Below are 15,497 nucleotides of genomic sequence, written 5' to 3'. Positions count from 1 at the left end.
TCTTGGCAGGCCAATCTGTATCCCACTGTGGGGCTCCAGACACCTGGAGAAATAGTGGATGCCAATTTTGGGCAGCAGCCATTTGTGTTCGACATTGAAGATTATATGAGAGAGTGGCGAGCAAAGATTCAAGGCACAATTAAGAGGTTTCCCATAGGTGACCGGCTAGGTGAATGGCAAGCCATGCTGCAGAAGTGAGTGGGTGCTTTGATTTAATTTGAGTTAAAGCTTGAATTTAAAACAGCAGTTGCTCTGCAATGCTCTATAGTCAAAGTACTTTCCACATATCTTCCTTGAAGTTTATCACTTGTGTTCCTAATGTGCAGTCTGGTGTTGGAGGGGTTCCTTAACGGAAATGAATAAGAAACTAGCTGCATGCTTATGCTGCACCTTTTATTCTATTGGCAAAAGGTCCTGTTGCTTAGGATAGTAAATTGCATTAGAGTAGGCTCATTGAATCAATGGGACTTGATTCAAATGGGCTGACTCTAATTGCAATTTGCTAAATTAAAATGATTTATAGTTAGAGTAGGTAGATTTAAATCATTGGAACTTATGGATGATTGGACTCACTAAAACCTCATTAATTTAATGGGCCTTCTTCTAGTGCAATTTACTGTGCCAAGCAACAGCATTTTGGCTATTGTGTTCTTTCTTTAAACTATGTAAGTCTCATATTCTAAGTGATGAGAAGATGCTTTCAGCAATGTATTTGACTTGATCAATTCTTAGCCCCTCAGGGAATAAGTTAAAATGAACAAATGAGGAAACCAGATGTTAAGGGGAGGATGGTGGGTAGAATAATGTTGAGAACTTTTTATCTGCGTCTCTAAGGGATAAGAGAAAATGAGGCATTAAATGCATGTACATATAGAGGCAAAGTGAGAGAGAGCTCCTGAACAGAATAGTTAGAAGGGTTAAAAAATATGAATATTTCTCCTTTTTATGAAAGAAAATTTAGATAAGGCTTAACAAAACTATTAAGCACCCTACTTTAATATACACTTTCTATGAAATCTATTGATTTGGGCGTTTTTAAAGTTATATATTTCAGTGGTTCTTGTACTGCATTTCAATTATATTGTTAGAGTAGTTTGTAGCAGTAATTAATCTAATATTTTGTTTGGCTTTCAAAGAGGGTTAGACAGACTTACACAACAGTTTCAGGCCTCAGTGAAATCAGCAAGTGGATTTCATGGCTTACTACAGGTCTCGGCACTTGGCCCAGCACCATTTGCAATTTGCTTATATTAGTATAATTCTCTTTTGGACATTCCTATGCAGACCTCTTGATCTTTTGTCCCTATGTATGTAGGAGCCAGATAAATTTCCTTTCTCATAATGAATATTTATTTTTCCTCAACTACAGTGGTGCCCCGCATAGCGACGATGATCCGTTCTGAAAAAATCGTCGCTATACGGATTCGTTGCTATGCGGGGCAAAAAAGCCCATAGGAACGCATTAAAACGTGTTTAATGCGTTCCTATGGGCTTAAAAACTGACCTTAAGCGAAGATCCTCCATAGGGACGGCCATTTTCGGTGCCTCTAAAGCGAGGCAAAACAGCTGGCGGCCATTTTGGAACCGCCGATCAGCTGTGTGAAAATGGGGGCGTTGCAATGATCGCTGAAGCGCTTCCCCCCCATCATCCCGAAGCCCCACCGATCAGCTGTGCGAAAATGGGGCATTTGTGATGATCGCTTCCCCGCGATCATCGCAAAGCGATTTTTCCCCATAGGGAACATCGCAATGTGATCGCAAAAGTGATTGCAAAATCTTAATCGCTATGCGGATTCATCGTTAAATGGGGCGCCCGTTAAGCGAGGCACCACTGTACTTGACTTCTCACACTTGAAAGGAGTCAGTTTAAGGAGAGAACAAGCATGACAGTCTCTTACTTCTTAATGACTGAATTCCTGTGCTTTCAGTTGTTTGACTGTCACAGGAATGCTGCCTGTCATTCTCTTTTCAAAATACTTTTGTTCACTGAAGATCGTATGTGTTATATTTTAAGTGTGCCAAGCAGAGCTAAGAACAATTCTAGGATACACCCAACTGACCTTACATTAATATGATCCTCTCAGATATCTTGTTTCAGAGAGGGTCAGACCGACTTGCATAACAGATTTCTTGTGGATCCCAACTGATACCCACTCATCTATTCACCTTCTGTATTTTCCCAGTATGGTCTCTTCTTATCTGGTGCATCATGGCTACTGTGCTACAGCAACTTCCTTTGCCAGGGTGACGGAGAGTACAATTGAGGAAGAACAGATCTCCATAAAAAATAGACAAAGTAAGCTTGTTCTCATAGTTTCTGCTGTTTTCTGTGAAGTCTTCTGCAAACAACCCATTTGCTTTGCAGTATGATTCCTGTTCATTGTCTGCATGCTCATATACCATGTGTAAGTTAACAGTGGTGAGGAGGCAGAACCTCAGTGCACTGCACTGATCTTTCTATTTGTCCTTGTCCCTTTCTTTGCCTATCCCCCAGAGTCTCATCATACCTTCCTTCATTCTGCCACTCACAATGTAAATTCTGTAATCATTTAAGGACTTGGCTGGTTTATTTTTAGGAAATCAGTGCTGCCTCTGATGTCTTCATGTGGGATTTCTAACACTAGACAACCAGTGTTTCATCTAAACTCCCCACGCGCAGCTCTGGATCAGGGCTGCACAGCTGAACCAGTGTTGCCACCCGTTTGCTTCCAGTTGTGGCCAGAAGCCTGTGTGCACAGAGCAGGGAGCCTTCCCAATGTCTGGAAAACTAGAGGGAATGTTGCAGAGAACCCGATGTGTGCAATGCCATAAGCTGGTACAAACTTTTGCAGCTAGACTAGAGACTGAGGCCAGCTATAGGGAGCACATAACACCCCTGCTGCAACAACTGCATTGGCTACCAGTCCCTTTCTGGGCCTATTTCAAAGTGCTGGTCATTACCTACAAAGCCCTATACAGCTTTGGTCCAGGCTATCTGAAGGACTATCTCCTCATCTGAGCCTTCTTGGTGTTTAAGGTAACCAGAAAGGGTCCTCCTATCAGTTTCATGGCCTGTGCAGAGAGGGCCTTCTCTGTGGCAGCTCTCAGATTATGGAATGCTCTCCCTCAGGAGATCAGGCTAGCCCCCTTCCATTTATCCTTCTGCCAACAGGTGAAGACATCTCTTCAAGTCATGAATGTCTTCTTAGAGTCAGTTTTTTTTTTAATGTTCACTTGCTTTTAATTATTCAATTGTACTTTCATTAACATGTAGTTAATTTTTTAAAATATTTAGCATGTTTTTAACTCTACAGTGGTGCCTCAATTTACAACCATAATCCATTCCAGAAGATGGAAGTAACTCGAAATGGTCATAAGTCAAAGCACCATTTCCCATAGGAATGCATTGAAATGCAATTAATCCATTCTGGCCTAAGAAAAAATCACACACACCCAAAAAATCACTACAAGACTAATTAGAAATGTGATTAATCCCTTCTGGCCGAAGGGGGGGGGGGAAGAAAAACAATCAACCGTGCAAGACCCATTGGAAATGTACAGAAAACAAACGGAGCAGATCGGAAATGCACAGAGAACAAAGGAAAATGCAAGGGAAGCATACAGGACCCATTGGAAAAGGGGAAAAAATCCAAAAGCACAAAAAATCCCAAGACCCATTGGAAATGTGGGGGAAAAGCCAAAAAACAAACAAACCCCCCAAGACACATCGGAAATAGGGGGGAACCAAACACAAACCCCCCAAGGCCCATTGAAAATGGGGGGAAACCCAAAAGCAACCGAACCCCCCCAAGACCCATCAGAAATGGGGGGGATGAAAAACAAATAAACGCCCCAAGATCCATCGTAAATTGGAAAAAACATTCCAAAAAGCAACAAAAACCCCCAAGACCCATCGGAAATGGGGAAGAAAAAACAACCAACCAACCAACAAACCCCCAAGACCCATCACAGCACAGAAACATAACCTCCCCTCAGCTCAAAACCACGCTGCAAAAACACCCAGAACAGTTTTTAAAAAGCAGAAAACAGCACCTTACCTTACCAGGCAACCCAAAGCCTCCCTGCAAACACACACACAGGCTCACTCAGAAGCAGAAGCGAGGCAGTCCCAAGCCGCCTCTGATATATACTAACTGCTGGGGCGACAGAGCTACAAAGAAACAGCCTCGTCACCACCTACAGTTAGACATTTGAATTTCCCGCCTTTTCCCCCTGCCTTTTTCTGTTTGTAAGTGGAAGCTCCGGTCACAAGTAGAAACAAAATTTTGCGGCTGGAGCTGGTTGTAACTTGAAATAGTCGTAAGTAGGGACGTTCGTAAGTCGAGGCACTACTGTATTCTTTTTAATATTGTGAGCTGCCTTGGGTCCCCTTGCTGACAGTAAGACAGCATATAAATCAAACAAACAGTGCCATTTCATCTTACCCAAGTTACTGACACTTACTGACTATACTGGTGGACCATGATATTGAGAAAAAATTACTGATTTACAAGCAATCAATATATTTTTCTTTGTTGTCTCTGTGGTCTCTGTGAATGCATACTACTGTGATGGGTTTTAGTGCGCTTGCGCAGAGAACCTCGGAATCTTTTAGAGCTTAAACACATGTTGTTGGGACCTCCCTCCTGTCGCGCTTGGCCCCACCCACAGCACAGTGTGTCTCAGTTCCTTTTTTGCCGTCGCTGCAGCAGCACCTCTGCTTCAGAGCTTTTTGTTTCCTGTGGGGAAAAAATTTACCTTGTTGATCTTCTTTTAATCTGCTTCCTGATTGGGACCTTCCTCATTCTGATCTCTCCTGAGTAGAAAAAGAAGAAGAAGAAAGAGTTAGGAAAAAATACCAATAGTTTTCCTGCCCTTTTTCCTTTGGGCCTACTGTTTTATGGCCTCTTCAGGCCCTTTCAAGAGATGCGAGTCCTGTCCAAATAAATTAACACTGTCAGACAGGCATTCCAGGTGTCTCTTTTGTCTGGGGGAGGCACATCAAACCTATGCGTCAGGCCTGCAAAAACTTACCAAGCCAGCTCTTAAACTTAGGCTCCAATGTCTGCAGTCCTTTCTAAGGAGAAATCCCTTCAACCACCTCACAGTTGCAGTATGGATGGTCCCCAGACCACTGCAGATCCGTCCCCAAACTCTTAGGTCTGTTCTCCAACCATTAGATCTCAGCCTGCTAAGAGACCTAAGACGGCTTCGAAATCACACCCATTGACATTGAAGCCTGCCTCAACTTGTTCTTCAGTATCGACATTGAAGTTCACTTCGATACAGACACCAAATAAAAAGAAGAAAACATCTACAGTGGTGCCTCGCAAGACGATTTTAATTCATTCCGCGAAAATTGCTGTCTTGCGAAAAAATCTTGCGAAATGTGATTCCCCATTGGAATGCATTGAAATCTATTTAATGCGTTCCAGTGGGGGGAAATCGTCATCTTGCAGAAAAAAAGTCTTGCAAAACGTGGTTTCCCATAGAAATGCATTGCGATCTAATCAGTGCTTTCCTAAGGGCATGAAAAGTCAGAACTAAGTCAAATTTGGTTTACAAAGGGTTTATTAAGTGCTCTTTAACATCATAAATAATGTGCAGGTGATTTCAAAAATTTCAGTCAATAAACTTTAACTTTATAAATATCATTGAAAAACATTTAAAAATCAACAAACATGAGGCAGGAACATCTGCCTTCATTGAAACTGAACAGAAACAGTCACTAACAGTCATTGGATTGTGCAAAACTCTTCAGAAAGTGCATAAACATACAGAAACTCGTCAGAAAGTGCACAAACATACAGAAATCAACAGTACAGAAACTTCTTACGTTTCACATTTTAAAGTGAACAAGTGAGGCTCTAAACCACCAGGACCAGTGTTTTAATTGAGGAAACTGGAGGCACACAAAACTGTCCCAACATCACAGCAGCAGTCTTCTAGGAAGAGGAGGAGGAGGAGGAGGAGGAGGAAGGCAACTGGGCATCACTGGTTGAAGCAGCAGGTTCCTCTTCCTGTTTCTGCCTTTTTGTGAGGAACTTCTCCATATCCAGCTGCTTCTGCCGCCTTTTCGGCATCCCTCTGAAAGGGGATATGACCCTTGCGTCAAATGTGTTCACAAGGTGATGTGCCACAGACTTGTCCGGGTGGTATTGCTGTGCTACAGTCTGCACATGTCGGCAGTGTTCTAAGAAATCTTTCAGTTTACTGGTGGACAGCTGTTCCTCGCCTGGCTCTTCATCTCCAAAAGAGGCCTGCTCCTTCGTAGCCTCTGCCTGAAGCTCGACCAGCTCCTGGGTGGACAGATCCTGGTTCGTGGCCCTCCACCAGTTCACAGATGTCCTCCTCTGTGACCTCAAGGCCCATGGTCCTCCCCAAGGCAACAATGTCCTCCATCATTGTTGACTCTGGTTCAGGCGCAGAAACACCAGAGTCACTTGTTGCCACACAGTCTGGCCACAGGTTGTGCCAAGTGGAATTAAGGTTTCTCTGGCTGATACTGTCCCAGGCCGTGGTGATCATCTTTAAGCAGCTGACGATGTCAAAGTGCTCCCTCCAGAATTCACGCAGGGTGAGGTTGGTGGAATCGGTCACCTCGAAGCAGCGCCTGAAAAGTTCCTTGCTGTACCTTTTCTTGAAGTTGGCAATCACCTGCTGATCCATTGGCTGGAGTACCTGGGTAGTGTTAGGCGACAGGAACAAGATTTTAATGAAATTGAATTCCTCCAACAAATCTTCCTCAAGGCCTGGAGGATGAGCTGGGGCATTGTCCATGAGGAGCAGGGCCTTCAGTGGCAGGTCATTATCCAGCAGATACTTCTTGACAGCTGGGCCAAAAGCAAGATTGACTCAGTACACAAACGGGACACGTGTGACGCAAGCCGTACGTTGGATCGCCACATCATGCTCACCTGGCCTTTGTTCACCTTGTGCTTCCTGAAAGCCCATGGATTCTCTGAGTGGTATACCAGCAAGGACTTTATCTTCAGGTCCCCGCTAGCGTTGGCGCAGAAGAGGAGGGTCAGACGGTCCTTCATGGGCTTGTGGCCAGGCAGCTTGCTCTCCTCTTGAGTGAGGAAGGTCCTTTTGGGCATCCTCTTCCAAAACAGCCCGGTCTCATGGCAGTTGAAGACCTGCTGTGGAAGGTAGCCCTGTGTTGTCATGACCCCCAGGAACTCCGTGGCAAAGTCCTCAGCCGCAGGAACATTGGAACTGGCAGCCTCTCCATGCCTGACCACACTGTGGATTCCAGATCTGGTTTTGAAGCGTTCAAACCAGCCTCTGCTTGCCTTGAAGACTTCTGGCTCAGCTGAGGTTCCGGGCTGTTGCTGCACAAGGTCTGTGTACAAGGCCTTGGCCTTCTCGCAGATGACCGCCTCAGTCATTGTGTCCCCTGAATGCTGCTTCTCTTGCATCCAGATGAGCAGTAACTTCTCCACTTCCTCCAGAACAGCTGGCCGGTTCTTCATGATCCTGGTGACTGCCTTGGCTACATCTGTGGCAAGGATCTTCTCCCTTATCTTCATGATGGTCCCGATGGTGGATGGATTCCTCCCGTACTCCCTGGCGATGCCCACGATTCACGTGCCTCCTTCGTACTTCCTGATGGTCTCCTTTTTCATCTCAAGGGTAATCCTCTCCTTCGTCATTTTCCTGGCATCTGCAGAAGCAGGCTTCTTGGGACCCATGTCAGCAGCTGCTACATTCACAAAAACAAAAGGCAGTGCTTTACATCCGCTTCCCACACACCTTCCCACACATCTTCCCACCCCTGGCCAAAACTGCCCTGGACAAACAAGTGGCATACCAAACACACCCCAGCACAAGCTAAGAAAAATAAAAATAAACCTTGGCATAAGACTCCCCCCACCAACAATACAAGAGAACAAATGCACACCTACCTTTTGCTGACCATAAAGTTCTGCAAATCTTCAACTTCTCCAAAGAGCACAGCAACTTCTCCAAACACAGGGTGCCTTACAAAAAAAAACCCCAAAACCCCAACAACTTTGCATCAACCCCCCCACCAGTAGAAGCTAACCCCCTAACTTTCCTCTGCAAGTTACCTAAAAATAAAAATTAAAACTTGACATAACACCCCCCACCAGCACAAGCTAAGCCCCCTAACTTTCCAGTGCAACTTAACAAAAATAAAAATAAAACTTGGCATAACCCCCCCCAACACAGAAGAACAAATGAACACCCACCTTTTGCTGGCCAAAAAGTTCTGCAAATATCCAACTTCTCCAAAGAGCACACTAACTTCTCCAAACACAGGATGCCTCCACAACGGAGACCACAGCAAACACAGGATGCCCCACAACGCAGACCACAGTTGTTCCTCACAAAGTCAACCTTGGAACTGCACGTGGAAAAGTGAACCCAGGCTGCATTGGGGAGGCTTTTTAAACCTTTCCGGCACAATGCACAATGCATCCTGGGTATTAACGATTGAGATTTGAACCAAAACAACAACAACAAACCCTGCAGACATTCGTCTTGCGAAAAACCGTCCATTAAAAAAATAGTTTTGCAAGTCATGGACCCAACTGTCAAAAAACATTATCTTGCAAAGCATCAGTCTAAAAAATAATCATTTTGTGAAGCATAGACCCAAAATTCGCCTTGCGAAAATTGTCCATAGGAAAAACCGTCTTGTGAAGTGCAACAGCAATCACAAAAACTAATCGTCTTGTGAGCAATCGTCTTGCGAGCCAGCACTGTACTTCACATAAGGCTAAGCAGCCTACATATAAATCAACACCCATCAGTTCCATCGACAGATCAGCCACAAAGAGAGGCGGTATGTCTTGATCTTCTTTCTGGGAATGAGGATGCCCCTCCTCTTTGGCCCTCCCCACAGTTCAGTCACTCTCCTGACTGGGGCTGAGGTTACTGTTACTGCTGTGGCACAGGCAAGCCTGTATTCTCAGGCTGGCTCCATATCAGGCTGTTCTTCGGTATCGGTCCCGGAATCAGTGCAGGAGGAACATCCTAGAAGGAGAAGAAGGAAGACCCATCATACTGAACCTCCTGAGGATATGGGAGATTGCTGATACCGTACTACACATCACATGGCTGTCAGCTGAGAGCCACAATATGACCACCCCACCTACTGTCAGCTGGAGCCTGAATTCTATGAGCCTGAGCTCTATTACAGTTAGAGACCTTATGAGATGGTCCCTCAATACCAACAGCACCATTATTCCCAGGTTTATCGTTCAGAGTCACCTTCTCTTTCGCCGTCTCCTCAATATCGGACACAAGCTGAGCCACGCCAGTATCATTCTTCTGAGGATGAATGGCATGTTGTTCAACCAGCTTCATCTTGGCATCGTAGAAGACTGCTACCACCTAATCCAGAGGATTATCGCCTGCAAGCGAAGCATCCATACCATATACCATCAGCATCAACCCGGCCATCATGGTCTCAGGGCCCCCCAGAGGTTCAATCCTTGCCTTTGCAAGTCACTACGACATACTGAGGACCTCCACTGGTACCAGTTGTTCAGCAGTATCCTTACAAGTCAAAGATCTCAAGAGGTACGCAAAAGAAAACCATTAACCACCCCTCAGCATCGAGACAGGAGCTCTTTCCACCTTTAGACCATGTGCCGGTCTGTCTTGATATCGACTGAAAATTCTGATTTCGAGATTCTCCACATAACATTCCCACACATAACATTCTCCAACATTGTAGAAAACTATCCTCCCTATCCACAATTCATCTGGCATATGAACTTACCACATGCTGTAAGGGCTCACTCTGCCAGAGCTATAGCAACATCCACGGCATTTCTGAGAGGGGTTGAAAAGACGGACATTTGCAAAGTGGCCACCTGGGTTACGCCATCCACCTTTGCAACCCACTATTGTCTGGATGTCCATGCCAAGGCTGATAACACATTTAGTCACACTGTTCTATCCTCTCCTTTGTCATGACGTCCCACCTCCTGGTAAGTCAGCTTACTAGCCACCCATTAGTGTGCATTCACAGAGACCACGAAGAAGAAAGAGAGGTTATTTATCTGTAACTATGGTTCTCTGAATGGTCATCTGTAAATTCACACTTCTCGCCCTTCCTCCCCTCTGTCACGTATGCTTCTTGCTTGCTGGGCAGTGGCGGACTGTTCTTCGGCCCACTCCCTGCTGTGGGTGGGGTTCTTTATTTCAAAGAGCATCTCAACTAATAGAAAGGCAATTAAAGGAAGAATTACAATATGTACTTGGTTCCAATTAAAACAAATGTTGGCCCTTATATAAAAAATAAAAAAATAAGGAAGGAACACTCCTTAACTAAGTATGAAGCGTATGCAGATGCTACTAAAAACTCCAGGGACAAGCTTCCATGCTTTATAAATGGATTCTCTTTTTCCTTTTCTGTGTATGCACAATTTCCTAATTTGTTCAGAACTTTAAAAAAACTGTTTAGGAAAGACATCTTGGACAAAACAGTTTTATTGCCTGGCTACTTACGGGATTTCATTTTACCTACTAATTGGAGCAGTAAGATGGTTTGGATCCTAGTAATTCTTGACTCATTTATAGGAATACAGAAGCTGATTTTGGCAGGAAGAGTGGGAGAAGCCATTGAAGCTACACAACAGCTGTATCCAGGACTCCTAGAGCACAATCCTAACCTCCTCTTCATGTTAAAGTGAGTATGTCCAGATCCATACAGGCAAAGTGAAAAATGCAACAAGGAAGATAAACAAGCTAGAACTAAAGTTAAAGTATGAGCAATAGATTAGAGAAAAGTATAGATAAGAAGACAATACAGTATATCACTTGAATAGGCATGGGGTAGAAGGTGAAGAAAAAATTAGTAGTAAAAATTAGTGTTTGGATGGTGTAGTAAAGGAATAAGAAATCAAAAAGGGAGGACTGGAGATGGATTACCCTGTTTTTTGTTTTTTGGGAATAGACAGCAGCCAGAATGTGGGTTCTCAGGCAGAAGAGAGGGGAAAGATTGGGGGGGTTGATGGGTTTGGGGGGGCTGTTTATCATTTTGTTTATGGTTTTATGGGGTTTCACTATTTGGGACCAGAAGGGGGAAATGAAGGTAAACAATTATGGTTAGCAGATTAAGAATATCAACTTTAAATGTGAAAGGCCTGGGAAAAGTTATAAAGAGGAAAATAGTAGAGGTGCTATTAAATAAGAATAAAGCAGATATAATAATTTTGCAAGAAACTCATCAAGCAAAAGAAAATTTTAACTTATTTAAATTAAATTGGTCTGGTATTTATGACAAAATGTGGAATTTCGAGATCAAGAGAGGTCACGACGATCATTTCTAAAAAAGTGGGGGGTTTAGAGATAAAATGAAGAAAGATAGTAAAGGAAGATGCATACAATAGGAACTCCGTATCTGTGGGACATATACACATTTTCACTAAAAAATTGCAGGAAGAGCCTCGTGGCGCAGTGGTTAAAACGCTGTACTGCAGCTAAAACTGTGCTCACGACCTGGGGTTCAAATCCCAGGTAGCCGGCTCAAGGTTGACTCAGCCTTCCATCCTTCCGAGGTCGGTAAAATGAGTACCCAGCTTGCTGGGGGGGCAATGTGTAGCCTGTATAATTAAAATTGTAAACCGCCCGGAGAGTGCTTGTAGCGCTATGGGGCGGTATACAAGTCCAATAAATAAATAAATAAATAAATAATACAGTACCTGTAAACATTCACTAAATAAATTGTGTGCACTTTTCTGAGTAACGTGATGAAATCTTCTGTGGTGGAAGAAGCAGCTAAGGACACTAATCTTCCCTTTGCTTGTGCTGTATAAGCTACTCAGATGTTAGTTGTTCATGGCATACAGATCAACTCTTGCAATACTACAGTGCTCGTAGTTCAAGTACATTACCTCTGTTTAGCTAAATATTGTACATAATGGCCTCAAAGCACAAGAGCATTGATGCTGGCAAATTAGAAGTGCCAAAGAGAAATTGCAAAGAACTTCGAGAATACATATAAAGAGCTTCCTTTAAGTGAAAAGCTGAGAATTTTTTATTTAATAGGGAAAGGGGAAGGCTATGCCGAGGTTACTAAAACGTATGGTAAAATTAATCTTCTATCCAAGAAATTGGAAAAAAATGTGCTACTTTTGCTGTCGCATCTCAACTTGCATATGTTTGGTTGAGATGGAAAAGGCATTACATTTGTGGGAGGAAGACATGAACAGAAAGTGTGTTCTTATGGATGGTAATGTGTTGCATTAAAAAGCAATGAGCCTATATGAAGACTTTAGCAAATAATTCATTAAAACAAAGGACACATTTATTGCAAGTAGGGGATGGTTACACAGATTTAGGAATAGGTTTGAACTAAGAAATAGAAAACTTGCCAGAAAGGCTGTGTCATCCAAAGCAGAAGCTGCTGCCACATTTCCAGCAGAGTTTAAATAGGTGATTTAAAAAAAGGATACCATCCAAAGTAAATCTCCAGGGCCGGATGAATTGTATCTGAGACTACTGGGATCTTGCTGGGTTAGCAGGCTCCCTGCGACCCAGCCATTTCCCTGCCGGAGCTGCGGACTTTGTCTCCCCAGCACTGTTGAGATCCCCAGAGCTACTGGTTCTGGGTGATTTCAACGTTCACGTGGAGGCAGAGATCTCTGGGCTGGCTCTTTAGTTCTTGGAAACCATGGCTTCCTTGAACATGTCCCAACATGTCAATGGCCCCACGCACGTGGATGGCCATACACTAGACCTGTTTTTTTCCCACCAATTGGAGTGAGTGTGGTCTGATGGTGACTGACCTCGTGTCGGTCCCCTTGTCATGGTCAGATCACCACCTAATAAAATGTAACATCACAGTGGCTCTCCCCCCTCGCAAGGAGCAGGGACCTATTTCCATGGTCCGCCCTCGAAGGCTACTGGATCTTTTTGGATTCCAGGATGCCATGAGAGGTGTTATGGCAGACCTGGCTGGCGCTCCTGTTGAGGCTCTGGTTGACAGCTGGTTCACTGCTGCTGCTAGGGTTGCAGACACAATCGCACCTAAACGCCCTCTCCAGCGCAGAGCTCAGCCAGTGTCCTGGTTTAACCAGGACCTTCGAGCGATGAAGCAGTGCAGGAGAAGGCTAGAACGCAAGTGGAGGAAGAACCTGATGGATTATAATTGGATAGCTGTCAGGGTCGCAACTAACCTTTACCTGGCTAAGGTAAAGGCTGCTAGTCGTCTATACTTCGCTAACCGGATAAGTGAATCTTCAAACCAGCAAGCGGAATTATTCCGTATAGTGCGCGACCTATCCGGAATTGGTCTGAGTGATGGGCCTCCCCCTAGTTTTTCACCGGACCAATTTGCAGCATTTTTAAAATCTAAAGTGGAGGCCATCCGCCGGGATCTCTCTCCTTTTTTAAATACAGTGAGTCAAGCTGAGATGTCCAGCGCTCTGTCTTGCCCGGTGATTTTTGATTGCTTTCAGCCTGTGATGCCAGATACTGTGGACAAGGCGCTTGATCGCTGTTGTGCCACCACCTCCTCCCTTGACCCTTGCCTGGCCTGGCTTATCAAAGCAGCCAGATCTACAACAACGGAATGGGCCACAGTAATAATTAATGGGTCTTTCCTTGAGGGCAGGTTTCCCTCCGCCCTCAAGGAGACACTCATTAGGCCCATTAGGGAGAAACCCAGTTTGGCGGTGGATGAAATTGGCAACTATAGGTCCATCGCCAATGTTTCTTTCATTAGCAAAGTGGTTGAGAGGGTGGTCACTGACCAGCTCCAGGTGCACTTGGATGAAACAGATGCCCTGGATCCGTTTCAGTCGGGCTTCAGGCCGCGCCATAGTACAGAAACTGCATTGGTCACCCTATATGATGACCTGTTGAGGGAGGCTGACAGGGGCAAAGTGTCTCTGTTGGTCCTCCTCGACATTTCAGCGGCCTTTGATACTGTTGACCGCGGTATCCTCCTGGGGAGGCTCTCTGAGTTGGGAATTGGTGGCCAGGCATTTGCCTGGCTCCGTTCCTTCTTGGAGGACCATCCCCAGAGAGTACAGCCTGGGGAGAGTATATCGGCTCCGTGGAGTCTCAACTGTGGGGTTCCACAGGGGTTGATTATCTCCCCAGTGCTGTTTAACATCTATAGGAGGCCGCTGGGTGGGGCCATCAGGGGGTGTGGAGCATCGTGTCATCAGTACGCTAATGACACCCAGCTCTGCATCTCCTTTTCAACAACTGCAAGAGATGCTGTTCTGTCCCTTCAGCGCTGCCTGGGGACTGTACTGGAGTGGATGCAGGAAAATGGGCTGAGGCTGAACCCGGACAAGACGGAAGTTCTGAGGGTGGGCACCCCCACAGTAGGTGGTTTTGGAAACTCTCTTTCGGGGGGGAGGTGACTCTTGCCGCCAAGAGTTGGGTTCGCAGCTTGGGGATCCATTTGGACCCGACGCTCACTATGGAAACTCAGATGACGTCGGTGGTCCGCATCGCCTTTTTTCACCTTCGGAGGATAGCCCAGCTGCGACCCTATCTCGATGTTGGGGCACTCACTACCTTGGTGCATGCGCTCATAATCTCAAGATTAGACAACTGTAATGCGCTCTGTGTGGGGCTACCTTTGAGGCTGATGCGGAAGCTCCAAGTGGTGCAGAATGCAGCAGCCAGACTTCTTAGTGGAGTGAGAAAATACCAACACATCTCTCCCACTCTGGCCGCACTGCATTGGCTGCCCATTCGGTTCTGCATTGACTTCAAAGTGTTGATGCTTACGTATAAAGCCCTAAACTGTTTAGGGCCTCTATATTTTACGGAACGCCTTCTCTCACCAAGATCTACCCGTATCACTTGATTGAGTTAGGAAGTGAGGCTGAGGAGCCTGACACTGAGGGAGGCCCGAAAGGAAAAAACAAGAAATCGGGCCTTCTCGGCGGTGGCTCCTCACCTCTGGAACAATCTACCTCCAGAGATTCGTGTAGCCCCGTCGCTGGGTATTATTAAGACCCATCTAAAAACTTGGGTGTTTAAGCAGGCCTTCCCTCTGGATAAAAATTAATTTTTCTTTCTTTATCTATCCTATGTCATCTTGCCATCTTGGAAGAATCTGCTTACTGTTTATTGCTTATTGTTCATTGTTTATTGTTTACTGTCTATTGTTGGATATTTTTATTTTGCTATATGTATATGTTTTTGTATTTTTACTTGTCTGGAAGCCGCCTAGAGTGGTCGTATTGACCAGATAAGTAAGTAAGTAAGTAAGTAAGTAAGTAAGTAAGTAAGTAAGTAAGTAAGTAAGTAAGTAAGTAAGTAAGTAAATAAATAAATAAATAAATAAATAAATAAATAAATAAATAAATAAATAAATAAATAAATATCCATTGTTTACTTGAAATTATGGGAAACAGGTGAGGTGCTAGAGATTTGGAGGAGGGCCAATGTTGTCCCTATCTTCAAAAAAGGCAAAAAAGAGGAACCTGGGAACTACAGACCAGTCAGCCTGACATCAATCCCAGGCAAAATTCTGGAACAGATTATAAAGCACTCAATGTGCAAGCTCCTAGAAAACA

General features: G+C 44.6%; 2 protein-coding genes across 3 annotated transcripts in view; both read left to right on the top strand.

Annotated features, from left to right (window-relative positions):
- The window catches only part of LOC144584362 (uncharacterized), a 182,632-nt gene that overhangs the window by 78,404 nt on the left and 88,731 nt on the right, over nucleotides 1-15,497 (top strand). The window lies entirely within an intron of this gene.
- The window catches only part of RANBP10 (RAN binding protein 10), a 79,602-nt gene that overhangs the window by 42,630 nt on the left and 21,475 nt on the right, over nucleotides 1-15,497 (top strand). For both annotated transcript variants that reach the window (XM_072980943.2, XM_072980942.2), the window contains exons 6-8: nucleotides 10-194; nucleotides 2,184-2,296; nucleotides 10,534-10,642. In XM_072980943.2, the coding sequence (XP_072837044.2) occupies nucleotides 10-194; nucleotides 2,184-2,296; nucleotides 10,534-10,642 (407 nt within the window). The remainder of the gene's footprint in view (nucleotides 1-9; nucleotides 195-2,183; nucleotides 2,297-10,533; nucleotides 10,643-15,497) is intronic.

This window comes from Pogona vitticeps, chromosome 10 (assembly GCF_051106095.1).
Source record: "Pogona vitticeps strain Pit_001003342236 chromosome 10, PviZW2.1, whole genome shotgun sequence".
Classification (NCBI taxonomy): Eukaryota; Metazoa; Chordata; class Lepidosauria; order Squamata; family Agamidae; genus Pogona; species Pogona vitticeps.
Note: the sequence above shows the minus strand (reverse complement) of the source record. Positions and strands in the feature narration are given on the sequence as shown.